This window comes from Saccopteryx leptura, chromosome 1 (genome assembly GCF_036850995.1).
Source record: "Saccopteryx leptura isolate mSacLep1 chromosome 1, mSacLep1_pri_phased_curated, whole genome shotgun sequence".
NCBI classification, from domain to species: domain Eukaryota; kingdom Metazoa; phylum Chordata; class Mammalia; order Chiroptera; family Emballonuridae; genus Saccopteryx; species Saccopteryx leptura.
The window spans coordinates 317275267-317292033 of record NC_089503.1 but is presented as its reverse complement, the minus strand read 5'-3'; the positions used below and the strand labels follow the sequence as shown (position 1 = coordinate 317292033).

Genomic DNA, 16767 nt, shown 5'->3' with positions numbered 1-16767 from the left:
GGGTGGTGCCATCACCGCAGGTATAGGGAAGAGCTTGTCTGAAGCTGGGACTAGGGGAGCCTGGGAGCCAGGAGAACCTTTGGAAGCTGGTGGGGTACCGGCTTCCAGGAGGTTGGAAGATGGTCGTGCCTAGATCACTAGGAGCGCGGTGACATGTCGCAAGTGCACATGGCTTTACAAAGGTCCCAGGAAACGACAGGGCTCGTGTAGACCCCATCCTCTGTTGCTTTAGGCTGTGGACCCCGCCCGCGGTCCAGGGTTCTTGCGTGCTAACGGGAGTCAGCAAGCGCCCGCGCACAGAACAGGATATTCAGGCTCAGGCGCGTGATGAGCAGCGCGTGCAAGGCGAGTCCCAGTGGCGTGGGTGGCAATAGAGGTTGAGCTCCGAGCAGGCAAGTTATCGGCCGGCCGCGCACCAGCGGCCTCGACTCCGCAGAGCCCGGTTGTGAACACCGAAAGAAGCCGAGAAACTTAAAAGCAGCCAGAACAGCAGGCCAAGCAGGCGTTCTCAACCCCCAAAACCCGTGGACCAGAAGGACTCTATGGACGCGGAAATTCAGACCGAAGTCCACCGCGCATAGCGCATGCGCCCAGGTCCATAGCCGGGGGGGGGGGGGGGGGGGGCATGGGCCGCGCACGCTCCGTGGGCTGTCAGGGAGGAAGAGGTGGGGGCGAAAGCGGTAGGGCGGGACCGCGCACGCGCTGTGGCATTCGGGCCAGCGCGGGCTGTCAGTGGTGGCAGCTGGCGGATGTGAGTGGAGCGGCTAGGCGGTGGCGTGTGCGCTCATGGCCGGCCCCTCGTTCCTCCCAGCGGTCGCAGCTCGCCGCAGGCCTCGGCCACTCTGTGGAGGTCTGCAGGGTTCCGAGTGCCAATGTTCGGAGCCGTTACCCGCGGCGCTGGGGACAGGCGGAGTATTCGGGAAGGGCCACCGGGTGGCGGCGGGCTGCGGAGCTCTCGGGGTCGGTAGGACGCGCGGGGCCTCCTGACGTCTACAGAGGGCATTTCAGGAAGCTAACGAGGAATGGTCGGATGTAGAGATTAGGGACGCGAGACAGCCGAGACGGAAAATGCCTGCAGAGGGCACGCTGAAGGATGGTGGGCCCGGTCGTGACGAGCCAAGGGAGAAAGTAGAAAAGAATGTGCGATGGCCCATAGAAGTCCCCACACTGAGACACGGAGAGTGAAGGGCGTGAAAAACACAGACCCAGCATAGAGGGTGCACGAAGCGTGGGAGGAAGCGAACAGCCCAACGTCCTTGCACTTCGCATCCCAGCAGTCGTGGTAAAGAACTTTCCAAAAGTAATGAAAGTTATTAAAACACGGGTCAAAGACTGCTTAAAGACGTACAAGCAGGGTGGAAAACGGAAAAAGAAATAAATAACGTATATGCAAACTGTTGAAAGCCAAAGAGGAAAAGAAAGTCTTCAAGGCAGCCAAAGGGAAATTTCATGGACAGATGTGGCTGAAGGCTTCTGAGTGGAGGGATCAACAAGAGCGAGGCAAGGGACTGAATAAACAGGAGTATCCGACCATGGTTCAGGTAGCTCAATCGGCTAGAAGATTGTCCAGACATGCCAAGGTTGCACGTTCAGTACAGGTCAGGCACATACAAGAATCAACCAGTAATGACAGAAGTAAGGGGAACAACAAACTGATGTCTCTCTCTCTTTCTTTTTTTTCCTCTCTCTCACCCTCTCCTCTCCTTCCCTCTCTTTAGAAAAAATTAATCAAAAAATAAGAAAAGGACTCTCTGAAGGTTAGTAAGCCTGGTGTGTGAGGGGGGAGTAATGGGAAAAGATAATACCCTCCTTTAAAAAAAAATTCAGTGAGAGGGGGGCAAAAAATTCAGAGACAGAGTAGGGGCATGCACACCTATGACTAACCAGCAAGCCCACTAGGGGTCGATGATCCCCTGATCTGGGGTGTTGCTCTGTTGCTTGGTAACCACGCTCTTCTTAGTGCCTGAGGTAAAGGCCATGGAGCTATCCTCAGAACACAGCACCAACTCTGCTTGCTTGCTTGCTTGCTTGCTTGCTTGCTTGATTTATTTATTTATTTATTTATTTATTTTGTGTGTGTGTGTGTGTGTGTGTGTGTGTCTCTGAAGTGAGAAGTAAGAAGGCAGAGAGACAGACTCCCGCATACACTTGACCAGGATCTACCCAGCATGCCAAGTAGGGGGCGTTGCTCCATTGCAACCAACCAGTCATTCTAGCACCTGAGGTGGAGGCCATGGAGCCATCCTCAGTGCCAGGGTGAACTTTTGTTTCAATGGAGCCTTGGTTGCGGGAGGGGAAGAGAGAGATAGAAAGTAGAGGGGGAAGGGTGGAGAAGCAGATGGTTGCTTCTCCAGTGTGCCCTGACTGGGGATCAAACCTGAGGCATTCACATGCCGGGCCGACACACTGTACCACTGATCTAGCCAGCCAGGGCCCAGCCATTTTGCTTTAATTGAGCCATGGCTGCAGGAGTGAGAGAATGAGAGATGGAGGGGTGGAGAAGCAGATGGGCACTTCTGTGTGCCTTGACTGGGAATCAAACCCAGGACATCCACGTACAGGGTGACGCTCTGCCAGAGCCAACCAGCCATCGCATGATACCCACCTTAAAGAGGCCTCGAGGCCCTGGCTGGTTAGCTCAGTGGTAGAGCATCGGCCTGGCATGCAAGAGTCCTGGGTTCGACTCCCGGCCAGAGCACACAGGAGAAGCGCCCATCTGCTTCTCCACCCCCCTCTCCTTCCTCTTTGTCTCTCTCTTCCCCTCCTGCAGCCAACGCTCCATTGGAGCAGGGTTTGCCGGGTGCTGAGGATGGCTCTGTGGCCTCTGCCTCAGGCGCTAAAGTGGCTCTGGTTGCGGCAGAACCACTCCCTAAGATGGGCAGAGCATCGCCCCCTGGTGGGCATGCTGGGTGGATCCTGGTCGGGCATATGCGGGAGTCTGTCTGGCCGCTTCCCCGTTTCCAACTTCTGGGGGGAAAAAAAAAAGGCCTCGAATGTCACAGAAGGGAGTTTATTCTGTAGTCAGCTGAGGAGCCCCTTAGATTTGAAGCATCACCCAGAGCCTTGGATTTTGTAAATTCTGTTGAATTTTGTCATGCTTTTTAATGCATATATTGAAATGATACTGCGGTTTTCTTCCTTTTTATTTATTTAGTTTTTGTTAGTATCATAAATTGTCTTCATCAGCTTCCTAATGTTAAACCAACCTTGCATTCCTGGGATTGAATCCACTCAGGCATGATGCATGAGGCTTCTTATATATTACTAAATTCAATTTGGTAATATTTTGTTAAAGACTTTTGTATCTGGGTTAATGAAAGATATTAGTCTGTAGTTTTCCTGTAATTGCTTTGTGTGGTTAATGGTATTGGGGTAATCCTGCCAATTTTGCTGTCTCTGTCACATGGCCTCCTAAAATCACCACCGAAGTGCTTCTCTTTCTTTACATTCTGAAACAGTTTCTGTATCTTGGTACTGTTTCTTCCTTGAATGCTTCACAGTGCAGTTAAGCCATCTAGGCATGATTTATTTTTTTTTTCTTTTTCTGGTATTGTTTTATCTCAATTTTTGGGAAGAATTTAAATGAGGAAACCAATTTTCTGACTAGATATAGGGATATTCAGGTATTCTATTTTCTTTTTGAGTCACTTTTGATAATTGGTGTTTTGTTGTTGTATTTTCCCAAGAAATCTGTCCACTTCAGGTACGTTGTCATATTTACTTGGTAAAGTTATTCACTGTATCCCTTTATTTTCCTTTTAATGTCTGTGTTCCTAGTGCTGCTTCCTCTTTTGTTCCTGTTTGTGGTGATTTTCATCTTCATTTTTCTTGATCAGTAGTTAGAAGTTGTCAACTTTATTGATGTTTTGGAATCACCAGCTTGGGTTTTATCGACTTTCCCTGATAAAACCCAAGCTCTGTGGGTTTTTGTGTCATTTTCTACTTCTTTGATTTCTGTCCTTTATAATTTTCTTCTTTTTATTTATGTTTCTTTAATTTGCTTTTTTTCTAGCTTCTTAAGGTAGAAACCTAGATGACTGACTTGAAACCTTCTTTCCCCATTTAAACATTTCAAGCTGTGCATTTCTCTGCAAGCACAGCCTCTGTGCATTTTACATGTCTTGATAGGCTGTATTTTAGTCATCATTTAGTTAAAATAGTTTCTAATTTCCCTTGTGATTTTTTTTAATGAAATGATGAAGTATATTTTTAAGAAGTATATTGTTTCATTTCCAAATGTTTGGAGATTTTTTTCAGGTATCTTTTTGTTACTGATTTTAATTTAGTGATTTTGTGGGGATTGGAGAGTGTGTTCTTGATTCTGATTCTGTTTCTTACCATTTGAGGCTTGTTTTATGGAACAGAATATTACTGCTCTTGGTAAATATCTCATAAGCACTTGAAACGAATGTGTGACCTTGAGGAGGTCTTGGACTTACTCTGAACTTGAGGTTGTCTGTAAAGGGTTCCCTTTGTTGTCTTAAAATCATGCAGTGGGGGCACTCGAGATGTGTGTAGTTTGGGTTCTGAAGTGATGTGCCCGGTGTCTTGATCTTGCAGATGACATGTGAGGCAGAGCGCCATCCTTTGGGTGTGTTTGAGTGCCAACTCTGTGCCTTGACAGCTCCATACAGCTCCATGGGCCAGAAGCCCCCCGACACCCAGTCTGTCATGTGAGTATCAGTGTCCAGTGGCTCAGGAGGCCCTGCCCACAGAGCTGGAGGCCTGAGTCTGACACATGGCTTGGATGTTGGCTTTAGGCCCAACCCTAGATGCTTCAGTGTGACCTGAAGAGGCATGAGGCAAGGCTAGAGGGCCCTCCAGCTCTTCCAGAACCTCCAAGCCCCTTCCTCCCCTCTCAACCCAGCGTCCAGTACTGCTCCAGTGGGGGGAAGATGCTCTGTGTCTCAGGTTGGAGCAGCTCAGCTGCTGGATTGAGAGAAGCAAAGGAGGCTTCCTCAGTGGGGCCAGGCCCTGTGGCCATTCCTGCTGGTTCTCAGCAGAGAGCCTGCTTGCCTTGCAGCTCATGCACTGGTGGAAGTGAGTCCTGAGGATCAGCTGATGATCTGCCCAGAGAAGTCCTGGAGTAGAGCCACTGGGTCTCAGGACTAATTCTTGACCTTCAATTTATCCTTCAAGTGCCATGTCATAGAGAAGTTGACCCAAACATTACTCACACGGGACAAGTGGCTGGGGCAAGGCTTCTTCCATACGACTGGGTTCCTCTACTGATCGAGAACCGGGATGCGTCTCAGAACCCTGTGGGTCTCCTTTCTGTTGTGTGGGGTGAGGCCAGCACCTTACACATGTGTAAGGCACCTGGTTCTCCCAGCGTGAAAACAGGCTTTTAGGGAATGGGCACCACTGTGGTAGGGTGAGGGAAGGGCTTGGAGAACTTGGATGGACGCCTCGTGGCCCCTGCCTCATCTGGTGAATCAGGTTGAGGTCTGGGGGCTCAGGCTGCAGCAGCACCTCTGTTGGCCAAGAAGGAGTGGTGGCCTCCACTGCGACTGTTTCAGAGCACAGAGCAGGGGGCCAGCCCCTGCTCCCTGATCCGGCACAGTGTGCAGGCCCAGGAAGGGCCATGTTGCTGCGGGCTTCCATCAGCAAAGGGTCCGACGCTGGGATCATTTACTGTCCTGCAGCCTCCTGGAGGAGAGCTACATCATGAAGGATCCCTTCACCCCTGACAAGGACCGATTCCTGATCCTCGGCTCCAGGTGAAGCGTCTGCAGCCGGCTGGTGTGTGTGGGCCCGGTGTGTAAGCCACATGTGACTGGAGCCACCTTCTCTACCTGTTGTTGTGAGTTGGGGGCGCAGGGAGAGAGATCAGTAGACGAAATCATCAAAGACTAGCAAAGGACCACTGCTCGCTTAGGCAAATGGCCCCGAGTTCGCGCTGTGTCCTATTTTTATTCACAAGACTTCAAAAAGCTTGTTTACTGAGAAATTGGCATAACATCAAGTGTAACTTTTACTTAAAGATACATGGAGTACACCTGCATGATAGCTTAATAACAACATAATATCAAAAGGCATTCATTGCTATTGCTTCTATGGTTTCCACAACATTCTCTCTTTATCTCAAGAAATAACCTTGGAAGGTACAGAAATCTTATGAGAATGTTTTACTGAGAAAAAAGCACAGCAACTGCCTTCAGTCACATAGACTTGTTTCAGTGACCTGCCTTCAAGTCACAAAACAATTCTCTTGGCAAAACATTCTTTTCTTGTTAGCTGTGTTCCCATCCAAGGCCATGCAATGGGTGATTCTACTACATCTCCCCCACCCCCGTGTCTGGGGCCACACATGCATGAGTGCGGGAGAGGTGACACATGAACCTTTACCAAGGACAGAGTGCCACCAGCCTTTCCTCGCCACAGTAATCCTAGGACCTTCACAGTCACTGGAGGGGGGCAGCAGGGGTAGATCTTAGAGGCTAGCTGGTCTGCCCCATTGTAGGTGGTCCCTCAGCCAACAGAGGGTAGGGGATAGGTGGGGCTAACTGGGGTCAGTCGGAGGGTCTATGTGGGAGCTGAGGTGTAGAAAATAGGTTCTTGGAGGCTCTGCACCACCTCTAGTGGCCCCCAATAGTCTCTTCCCCTCCACAGGATGGTACCTTTCTAACTATTCTTGTGGGACCTTCCAGAGGAAGGAGCTATGCTTTTCTGAGCACTAGCTGTTTGCCAGGCTCTGCGCTTGGGACCTGCTTCACCAGTGAGGCGTCCTTCATCCCACCCAAAGCAGTATTCCACCCCTTTCATAGGGGAGGAAACTGAGGTTCAGAGAGGCTGAGGGCCAAGTTCACTGCACAGCTGAGCCTATTGTTTTAAAACCCAAGGCCTGACGGTGGTGGTGAGGTGTCGCTGAGGAGTGTGGCTCCTGTAATCTGAGTGATCCTGCCCTCCCAGAGGTCCCTGAGCACCCTGCCTGGGGATGAAGGTGAACAAGGGAGTTGTACCACAGGCCACATTTATACAGTCAGCCTCCTCCATCTCTCAAAGTGAGAAAGACACGGTGATGAGACTGGACAGGAGGGAGGAAGCCTCAGTGATTCCTACGTCCCAGAAATTCTCCAACTCCCACTGTCTGCAGGGTCTGATCCTGATTGCTGCTCTGCATCGTGTCTCTCTCTTGGTGAAGACCACAGACGTTACTTGAGCTGGCTGGCCAGGCCCCTGGGTGGGCTGCAGTCTTACTCTAGCTGTTCTGGCTCCAGCTACCCCCTTCCCATCTCCTCACAGGGCCCCATGCGTGCTCTGGCCCTGCTCTGCCCCCACCCCTGGGCACTGGGAGGGGCTGGTCTCAGGGAGGAGCTGCACCAGCCCCAGTTCTCAGCCCTCACTTTCTCTTCCAGGAGTGCAGTCTGTTCTACTGCAAGCGGTTCTGCCTCCCTTGTGTCCAGGAGAACATTCATGCCTTCCCTCAGGAAATTCGGCAAGACCTGGAAAAAAGGAAAGTTCCATCAAAGAGGCCTGCCAGCCAGCCGAGCTCTCTGACCTGAGTGCAGCCTCCGTAGCCTGAGGCTGAGCTGGGCACCGCTGTGCCGGCCTCGTTTCTGGGCAGTCTGGAGCAGTGTCGGGAGCTCTAGGGAGATGGGGTCCCACCTGCAGCAGAAACAGGGCCGGAAACTATGCAGAGGAGGCACCCTGCGAACCCAGCCCCATGCTCCAGAGCTCCCGCAGTGCTGGGCATGGGGATGGATCCACGGGAAGCCACGGTCAGCCCTGCTGGCCCTCTCGCTCTCACCTGGACTGGGGCTCCACCCTTCCTATAGGGTCGTCCTGGGCTGTTTCCTGGCCACACACGGCCAGGCCTGACTGAAGGGCCCTTGTGCCCTTCGTAGTGTGGGTCAGATCCACGAGTTGTCTCCACGTGCCATGCTGCTCTGCTCAGACCCGGCAGTGGTCTGGAGGTCAAGTGTTGGTGCTTCCAGCCTCTTCTCGTCGATCTGACTCCGGTTCTGGCTCCTGGCCCAGCTCCTCCAGGGTAGAGGGATGCCCTCAGCCTCCTTCCCTCAAGACCATTCTTTTGGTTGCTGCCCCTCTCCACAGTGCACTCAGCCCTTGGTGCCTGTGAAGTCCATCCCACAGGCTGCTGATGTCCCGTGGCACCACTGCCCAGGACTCGCCTGTCTTCACAGCAACCCCCACCTTAGTGATACCTGGACTGTGAGCTTGCTGTCCGTCTGCTGGTCCTTGAAGGGAAGGTGCTGCACTTTCTCATTTTGTAACTGCTGCAGGGCCAGCGTACACGGCCCAGCACGCTGGACGTGTGCTGTATGAGGATGACTAAAGAGCTGGTACTGACTGACCCGTGTGCTGCGTTTTATTCTCAGAGGCCCACACTTGTAAAAGCGCTCCCTGCTTCATGTTTCCTTACACGTGGATGTCATGGTCCGGGGCCACACACTCCCAGTGCATTCTGTTCTAAAGGACAAAAAGAGACCTTGTGTACAGGTGAAGAGCCCAAGTACTAAACTGGGATAGGGTTGCTCCCGGCTGTGGGCAGATAATACTGCTGGGGGTTCAGCTGCAAACCCAACAGTTCGTCTCACAGCATTACTCAACACTCACCAAATAATTTTTAAAAATAGTTTATTTTTTTAAAACCATTAAGGCAAAACGGTACCCTGAAATTAACTCTTTACATTCATCAGTCTTACAGTAGGACAATCCAAATACATCAGTTCCCATAAATTTAGGATATAATCAATATATATGATCAGTTCATTTTCCTAACGTGAAAATGAGTAAGACCCAAGATTTTGAAAAATTAGTTATTCTATAGCCATTTTTTAAATTACCTGGAACCACAATCAGTTAAGGCGAGTAAGAAAATGTCCACCTGCCACTTGCCACGCTCCTCACGCCCTGCTTCCTGAAGCCCTGGACCCCACCCTGACCCAGAGGTCTTCTAAGCTGGTGTGGATGCTGGAGACTGCTGAAAAGGATCTGCTCTGGAACGTCTCCTGTTCACTGTAAAAGCAAGAGGTCTGTCAGCCCCTACATGCTTTCAGAGTGTAAGGCACCCAGGAATAGTGATAGAAACGTGCCAGGGGGCCAACCTCCGGCCTCCCTTAGAGATCTGCACTGTCCCGATGTGGATCCCTGACAGGGGGTGGGATACATAACACATGGTGAGTGAACATGCTGTCCGGATAAGGGAACAAATGGAGAATCCTTGGGGTCTGCGGTTTGTGCTCTCTGCTTCGGCTGGGCCATCCTCGAGGCTGCCGGACAGGCAGGCAGCACGCACTCTCCCTCAGCATATCTCAGATCACAGAGTTCTTTGATAATAACCCACAGGTACAAATTCCCTGCAGACGGACACTTAAGACCCAGGTGCCATTTGTGGCCTATGAGGCACTGCTGGGATGTCAGTGACTGCTAACCCGGATCTCAGGCAGCCTCACTGGTAGAAATTGATCAAGGCAGAGTCACTGTGCTTCTTGCACATCATGTGGGGAGGGAGGGATTTACACTGGAATAAATTCTTACAGGTCAGGAGACACAAAGAACTAGGACGTGCATGGTGCATGCGGTTCCATCTCGGCTGTGATACCGCACCTCCTCTTTCCAGTAGGTCCAAGAGCCAGATTATTAAGAGTATATGTCAATTAACACTGATTTAAAAAACAAAAAAACTTAGTGTTTGTTATTAGATACAATTGTAAGTTAGTAAAATATTTATATTAGGATTTTTTTAAGTTCAAATCACAGTATTTAAGATACAGCTATTAACGCAATTCTTTTTTTTACTATACAGTGTAGAAAATAATAGTGATACTTGAACACCAATACTGTAATCTTAACCTAAAATGGTACTGAGTGGTAGTCATCTTGTGTGAAGTACATTTTATTTTAGTCTTGAAGAAGAAAAAGGAAACAGACCAACTGTGGTTTTAAAAAAGAGAAGACATTTCCCCGAAGTGAATGATTTATTTTTACCTTGAAAAGATCAGTCAGGTCTTCTGGACTGAATGAAGCTTGACCTCCCCGCCTTGAGGAGGCTAAGCAGAGGCCCCGCCCCCGGCTCACTCCCTTCCGGTCCGGGGAGGCGGGGCTTGAGGAGAGGCTTGTCTGTCACCAGCTGGCCTACCTGGTACTGTAGTGCATCGTGACAACTGATTTTAGAGGCTGCTGGGCCAATGGCAAGAGAGGAGGAGGCCGCTCTGTTCCCTGCTCCGGAGAAAAACATGAAACTTTTTCACATTTGATCCAAACTAACAAACATATTTTATTTTATTTATTTATTTTTATTTATTTTCATTTTTCCGAAGTTGGAAACGGGGAGGCAGTCATACAGACTCCCGCATGCGCCGGACCGGGATCCACATGGCATGCCCACCAGGGGGTGATGTTCTGCCCATCTGGGGGCGTCACTCTGTTGCATCCAGAGCCATTCTAGCGCCTGAGGCAGAGGCCACAGAGCCATCCCCAGCGCCAGGGCCATCTTTGCCCCAACGGAGCCTCGGCGGGAGGGGAAGAGAGAGACAGAGAGGAAGGAGAGGGGGAGGGGTGGAGAAGCAGATGAGCGCTTCTCCTGTGTGCCCTGGCCGGGAATTGAACCCGGGACTCCTGCACGCCAGGCCAACGCTCTACCGCTGAGCCAACCGGCCAGGGCCAACAAACATATTTTAAAAAAAAACAAAAACAAAAAACTTGACCCAGGTCTTAATTTGCCAACTCTGATATAAGACTTGGAGGTTTCTTAGGTTTTTCGGGTTTTTTTGTTTTTTGTTTTGGCAGATAATGCATTTAACAACCATGGGGCCACAGAAATCCTTGATGCTGTCTGTTGCTTCAAACATGATGTGACACAGACATGGGTGCAGCTGGCAAAGGGTTCCAACAGAACGTGGCTGCATTCGGCTGCACCCCATGACAGGCCTCCCCTTTTCTCCGGGCGGGGGAAGTACACGGTTCTACTTCTAGTGTCTCAGACTGAAATGGTGAGAAGCGCATGGTCAGTGGGCAGCCCCACCGCGGACTTGGGGGGGCGCCTGTAGCTGGGGGGAGGGCAGTGCGGAGAGCGGCCAGGGCAGCGGCCTCACTCTCCTAACAAGCTGGCCACACAGCCATTTTTTTTTTTAAATCAGCCTGCCGCCCACTCTACTTAAATAAAGTTGAAGAACACGCTGCATTCCACAAAAGTAGCATCATGGAAAGCATTATGGAATTACTTAAACTAGAGCAAGAAGACTCATCCTTTTTCTCTTACAAAACTTCCCATGTCACATTTTCGTTGTGATACTGTAGTTCTCGGAGAAACACAATGTTCTGAGTCAGACCAATTGTGTCACTTTTATTCTTCCTCTCATACTTCATAGGCTTGGGTTCGACTATTTTCTCGAGTTATATTTTTAAAAAGACACCTAATTATATGTATATATCTCAGCAAAAACTTAGCTCTTTCTGAATAGGTCTCTCAGAGGAGTACGTGCCGCGGGAAAAGTCCCTGGATGCAGAAAGAGGAACATTGCTCGCCGACTTCATGGCATTGAAGAGCATCCTTGCTCGGGCAGTGCCACCTGCACGGTGCAGGTGGCCGAGGCCCCATGTGTCACCACCTGTGTCTGCTTCTCCCACTACAGCAAAGCTGACCGGTCCTTAGAACTTCACTTCACTTCTGATTATGCCATCCGAAGGTCACTGTGGTCAGAAAAGCAAGAGTGCCCTGAACTGATCACTCGATATGAAGACTTGGTTGATAGAAATCATTAAACCCAGGGGAACCTTATGAGCCAAGAGTTAAGAGAAACCGGCCTTTTAAAAACAAGAACAAAGACAGAGCCTGGCTTTGGAACTGCCCAAGGCCTAGCACAGCCAATGCCATCAAGACTGGGTGTGCCTGACCGGGCAGTAGCGCAGTGGATAGAGTGTCGAACTGGGATACAGAGGACTCAGGTTCAAGACCCTGAGGTCGCCAGTTTGAGTGCAGGCTCATCTGGTTCGAGCAAAGCTCACCAGCTTGGACCCAAAGTCGCTGGCTCGAGCAAGGGGTTACTCAGTCTGCTGAAGGCCGACGGTCAAGGCACATATGAGAAAGCAGTAAATTAACAACTAAGGTGTCGCAATGAAAAACTGATGATTGATGCTTCTCACCTATCTTTGTTTCTGCCTGTCTGTCCCTGTCTGTCTCTGTAAAAAAAAAAAAAAAAAAGAAAAGAAAAGAAAAAAGACCGGGTGAATGGGAAAATCTTCCATGGACAATTTTTAACAATCTGTAAGCCCTTGGTTGGTGGCGCCGATCTTATTTTGCACCTTGAATGGACAGTATCATTTTCTCACCTCTCCTGGATTAGCACCACTGTTGAGAACTTGAATGCTTGAAGCAAGAAGCCCTCCCAGAACACTGACCAGGTTCAGCCACAGGCGCAAGGCTCACACTCACCTGCTGTAGATGGCCAGGAGGAGCAAGGAGTGTGCCAAACCCAGCCAAGGACCTTGTGACACCAGGTGGCCTTTCATCTGTGGGCAGTTTTACTCTATAATGGGTGTGATTCTGTCCTGAGCCCCTTGAGCAGCTGAGAACCAGGGGATATGACGGGAACCTGCTCTGGATGTTTTTAAGATCCATAACACAGGTGGGAACATGCCAGCACTTGGCATGCTTACCCATCGGGGTCTGCGTTTTGAAAGGCCACATGGGCTGAAGAGGTACTTTGAAGGTGGCTGGCTTTCTCTGGGTCCGTGGAAGCCCGCAACCAAAGGCCAGGCCAGTGCCAAATCCGTTTTAGCTGGGAGTGCTGGACTCTTCTGTTGAAACAATGGAACCAAATTTAGACAGGAGTTCCTAAGACATTCCAGAAACAGGTGTGACCACTGGGTGAAGGCCAAAAAGAACCATGTGCATCTGGGTGCTGGGGCCCCATGTGCTTGGTGTCACTGTAGTTTGTAAGGGAGGAGGAGGCGGGAAACGCTGGGCGTCCTGCACAGAGGCACAGGTCTGACCCCAGGGCCAGACCTTGGGACGTTCCAGTCTGATATGGCTGGCACAGAGGCGGCTCTTTCATCCTCCTCCGGCAGGATTTCCCCATGAACAGGCTTCCGGGCGGCCAGCCAGTGTAGCTGGAGGGGAGGCCTTAGTGCGTGGATCACTGTGGGTCCAGCCATCACTTCTGCTCCCAAACCGTGTCACACTCAAGCTCAGCTTCACTCCACTGAACAGCAACTTCTGCGCATGCGTGTCTTGGACGTTCCCTTTATTTTATTTTATTTTATTTTTTATTTTTTTGTATTTTTCTGAAGCTGGAAATGGGAGAGACAGTCAGACAGACTCCCGCTTGCGCCCGACCGGGATCCACCCGGCTCGCCCACCAGGGGCAACGCTCTGCCCACCAGGGGGCGATGCGACGGGGCGTCGCTCTGCCGCGACCAGAGCCACTCTAGCACCTGGGCAGAGGCCAAGGAGCCATCCCCAGCGCCCGGCCCATCTTTGCTCCAATGGAGCCTTGTCTGCGGGAGGGGAAGAGAGAGACAGAGAGAAGGGGGGGAGGGGGTGGAGAAGCAAATGGGCGCTTCTCCTATGTGCCCTGGCCGGGAATCGAACCCGGGTCCCCCGCACACCAGGCCAACGCTCTACCGCTGAGCCAACCGGCCAGGGCCTTGGACGTTCCCTTTAAATAACAAAAGTTTCTTCTGAGCCCTGGCCAGTTCGCTCAGTGGTAGAGCGTCGGCCTGGCATGCAGGAGTCCCGGGTTCGATTCCCGGCCAGGGCACACAGGAGAAGCGCCCGTCTGCTTCTCCACCCCTCCCCCTCTCCTTCCTCTCTGTCTCTCTCTTCCCCTCCCGCAGCCAAGGCTCCATTGGAGCAAAGATGGCCCTGGTGCTGGGGATGGCTCTGTGGCCTCTGCCTCAGGCGCTAGAGTGGCTCTGATTGCGTCAGAGAGACGCCCCAAGATGGGCAGAGCATTGCCCCCTGGTGGGCACGCCGGGTGGATCCCGGTTGGGCGCATGCGGGAGTCTGTCTGACTGCCTCCCCGTTTCTGGCTTGGGAAAAAAAAAAAAGTTTCTTCTGAAGGTCATTTAACTTTCCATTTCTGTAGGGGGTAGGGGATTGAGCATGCAACCTTTGAGTCCTAATCACAGGTGGTTAGGGCCACAGTGGTTTGAGCACCATCATTGTACCAGTGCCTTTTGATACATCTAATGAGGTAGCTGACATGCTGAGGACTTGGGGAGGCAGCAGTGGCTGAGTGGATAGTTTCCTCATTACGACACATCAAACAAAGACAAAGGGTCTGGCTTGTGCCTTGAGCTCTGCCTTTATGTGACTCCTCAAAGAAGCAGGTTTGACAGACTTGCTGACACATGGGTGATGGGGTGCACTCGCCCTCAAGCAGGTGGCTTCCCACTCGTGGTCAGAACCCATCAGAACCTTTCTGTTACACTTTGTGCTGACATTCATGGGAACTCAGCGTGCACAGGTGCACTCTTTTGCCAGTCCCTCTGGGAAATAACACCTATACTGAGCTGGTGAATAACGCCAATATGCATTTGACTGTTGAGGACGCTCTGCGAAATCATTTTGATTAGCTGACCCAAAATCTCCTGAGTGGCAGTTAGTGACTCTGTTATTTAATATGCACGGAATGTGTGATTTTCTTCCTGTTAAAACTGAACAATGTGCAAGTGACTTTCAAGCTGAGGTCAACTGGGGCCTCCTCTGTGGCTTCCCCATGGGCATGACTGGTATCTAGCCAGGTCCCAAGAGAACCATAGCTCAGAAACGCTGCTAACGCACAACCCGTGCCTTCCCTCACCTAGACTCTTCCTGCAGAAAGTGTGAGGCAATGGGCTACTTTAGATGGGTTCCATGAAACACTATTTCATAAAAGTCATTTAATGAACAATTTTTCTGAAAGCCTGGGTCTCGAGGCTCACTTTCCGCGGCCAGTGGTCAATGGAGACAATGCCAATCTGGCACTGGAATCCAGCCTCCAACCCCATGTCCTTAGACGGCCATGCCCCTCCAGCCGCAACAGTTGCAGGGTTGCATTCCAGGGAGGAATGTTGGAATGGGTGCTCCTTCTTGACCCAGGTGATCTCTTGCTTGGTGTCATTCATATGTAGGAATACTGTCATTTGCTTCCAGCAGATCCTTTTGATTGGATCTTAAACAAAACAAACACCATATACAGAATATTTTAAAGGGCGTCCTAACTGTAACTTGCAGTGTTTTTTCTACTGGAAGTCTCGCAGTTTTCGTGTTCTTTCTGCTGTTACATTTTCCTAATGCTGCTCTTTGGAACTTTACCAACATCCACTCTAGTCCTTCTTTAATAATAAATGATAATGACCTTAAAGCACCAGACAGAGAGGGAGGGGCATCAAGGATACAAACAGGCTGTAGCCACTGTGCCTGTGACACACTAGGCCAGGGGTCCCCAAACTACGCGGCCCCCTGAGGCCATTTATCTGGCCCCCACCGCACTTCTGGAAGGGGTATCTCTTTCATGGGTGGTCAGTGAGAAGATGCATCCTGTGCTCCTGGAGTACTGTATGTGGCGGCGCCTCAAAGCGTGGCATTGCTCACATACAGTACTTCTTCCAGTGATGCGGGACGCACGCGTCACAGCTCCAGAAGCACGTCATATCACTTGTTACGGCTAGCAGTGACAAATATGAAACTGGACATTGACCATCTCATTAGCCAAAAGCAGGCCCATAGTTCCCATTGAAATACTGGTCAGTTTGGTTTTTTTTTTTTATCTCTACCTTATTGGAAGTTTTTTGTTTTTTTTTTCTGAAGCTGGAAACGGGGAGAGACAGTCAGACAAGACTCCCGCATGCGCCCGACCGGGATCCACCCGGCACGCCCACCAGGGGGCAACGCTCTGCTCACCAAGGGGTGATGCTCTGCCCCTCCGGGGCGTCGCTCTGTTGCGACCAGAGCCACTCCAGTGCCTGGGGCAGAGGCCAAGGAGCCATCCCCAGTGCCCGGGCCATCTTTGCTCCATTGGAGCCTCGCTGTGGGAGGGGAAGAAAGAGACAGAGAGGAAGGAGAGGGGGAGGGGTGGAGAAGCAGACGGGCGCTTCTCCTGTGTGCCCTGGCCGGAAATCGAACCCGGGACTCCTGCACACCAGGCCGACGCTCTACCACTGAGCCAACCGGCCAGGGCCTGTTTTAAACTTTTTTTTTTTTTTTAATTTTTTTTTTTTAAGGCACACTCTTAGGTAAGAGGTGCTTTTTTTTTTTTAATTTATTTTAGAGAGGAGAGGGAGAGACAGAGAGGAGAGAGAGAGAGAGAAGGAGGGAGAAGCTGGAAGCATCAACTCCCATATGTGCCTTGACCAGGCAAGCCCAGGGTTTTGAACCGGCGACCTCAGCATTTCCAGGTCGACGCTTTATCCACTGTGCCACCACAGGTCAGGCTGGTCAGTTTGTTGATTTAAATTTACTTGTTCTTTATTTTAAATATTGTATTTGTTCTTGTTTTGTTTTTTTTACTTTAAAGTAAGATATGTGCAGTGTGCATAGGGATTTGTTCATAGTTTTTTTTACAGTCCGGCCCTCCAACGGTTTGAGGGACAGTGAACTGGCCCTCTGTGTAAAAAGTTTGGGGACCCCTGCACTAGGCACTGGTAGATGCAGCCCACTCTGGCTGGGTGGCGGGAGGGGAGGCCAACAATGTCTGATGGGACACTGGATCTACTAAGGTGACAGGAAGAAAGAGTGCTTCTGCGTCCATGGGCTGAGGCTGAGTGGATGGTGTAGACGACACATCAAACAAAGGGTCTGGCTTGTGCCTTGAGCTCTGC

At 50.8% G+C, this 16767-nt stretch overlaps 1 protein-coding gene across 4 annotated transcripts; it reads left to right on the top strand.

The window, feature by feature from the left end:
* Positions 1-767: 767 nt before the first annotated feature.
* On the top strand, positions 768-8311 carry LOC136387351 (cysteine-rich DPF motif domain-containing protein 1-like). 4 transcript variants are annotated; one of them, XR_010748109.1, is made up of 4 exons: positions 768-960; positions 4561-4673; positions 5646-5803; positions 7359-8311. XR_010748109.1 is itself a non-coding variant. In XM_066358683.1 (4 exons), the coding sequence occupies exons 1-4, from the start codon at positions 787-789 to the stop codon at positions 7498-7500; spliced, it is 504 nt and encodes a 167-aa protein (XP_066214780.1). In that variant the 5' UTR covers positions 768-786; the 3' UTR covers positions 7501-8311. The 4 variants fall into 4 exon arrangements, 3 of the variants coding, with proteins under 3 accessions (XP_066214780.1, XP_066214782.1, XP_066214781.1); XM_066358683.1 differs by having other exon boundaries at positions 5646-5720; XM_066358685.1 differs by having other exon boundaries at positions 5646-5742.
* The last annotated feature ends 8456 nt before the right edge of the window (positions 8312-16767 follow it).

What these genes read in the sequence shown, in the direction of transcription:
- LOC136387351 (XM_066358683.1), top strand. Translation starts at nt 787, where the DNA reads ATGGCCGGCCCCTCGTTCCTCCCAGCGGTCGCAGCTCGCCGCAGGCCT. An exon ending in CGGGCTGCGGAGCTCTCGGG is followed by an intron (nt 961 to 4,560) that starts GTCGGTAGGACG and finishes TTGATCTTGCAG; the next exon opens with ATGACATGTGAGGCAGAGCG. An exon ending in CCCGACACCCAGTCTGTCAT is followed by an intron (nt 4,674 to 5,645) that starts GTGAGTATCAGT and finishes ACTGTCCTGCAG; the next exon opens with CCTCCTGGAGGAGAGCTACA.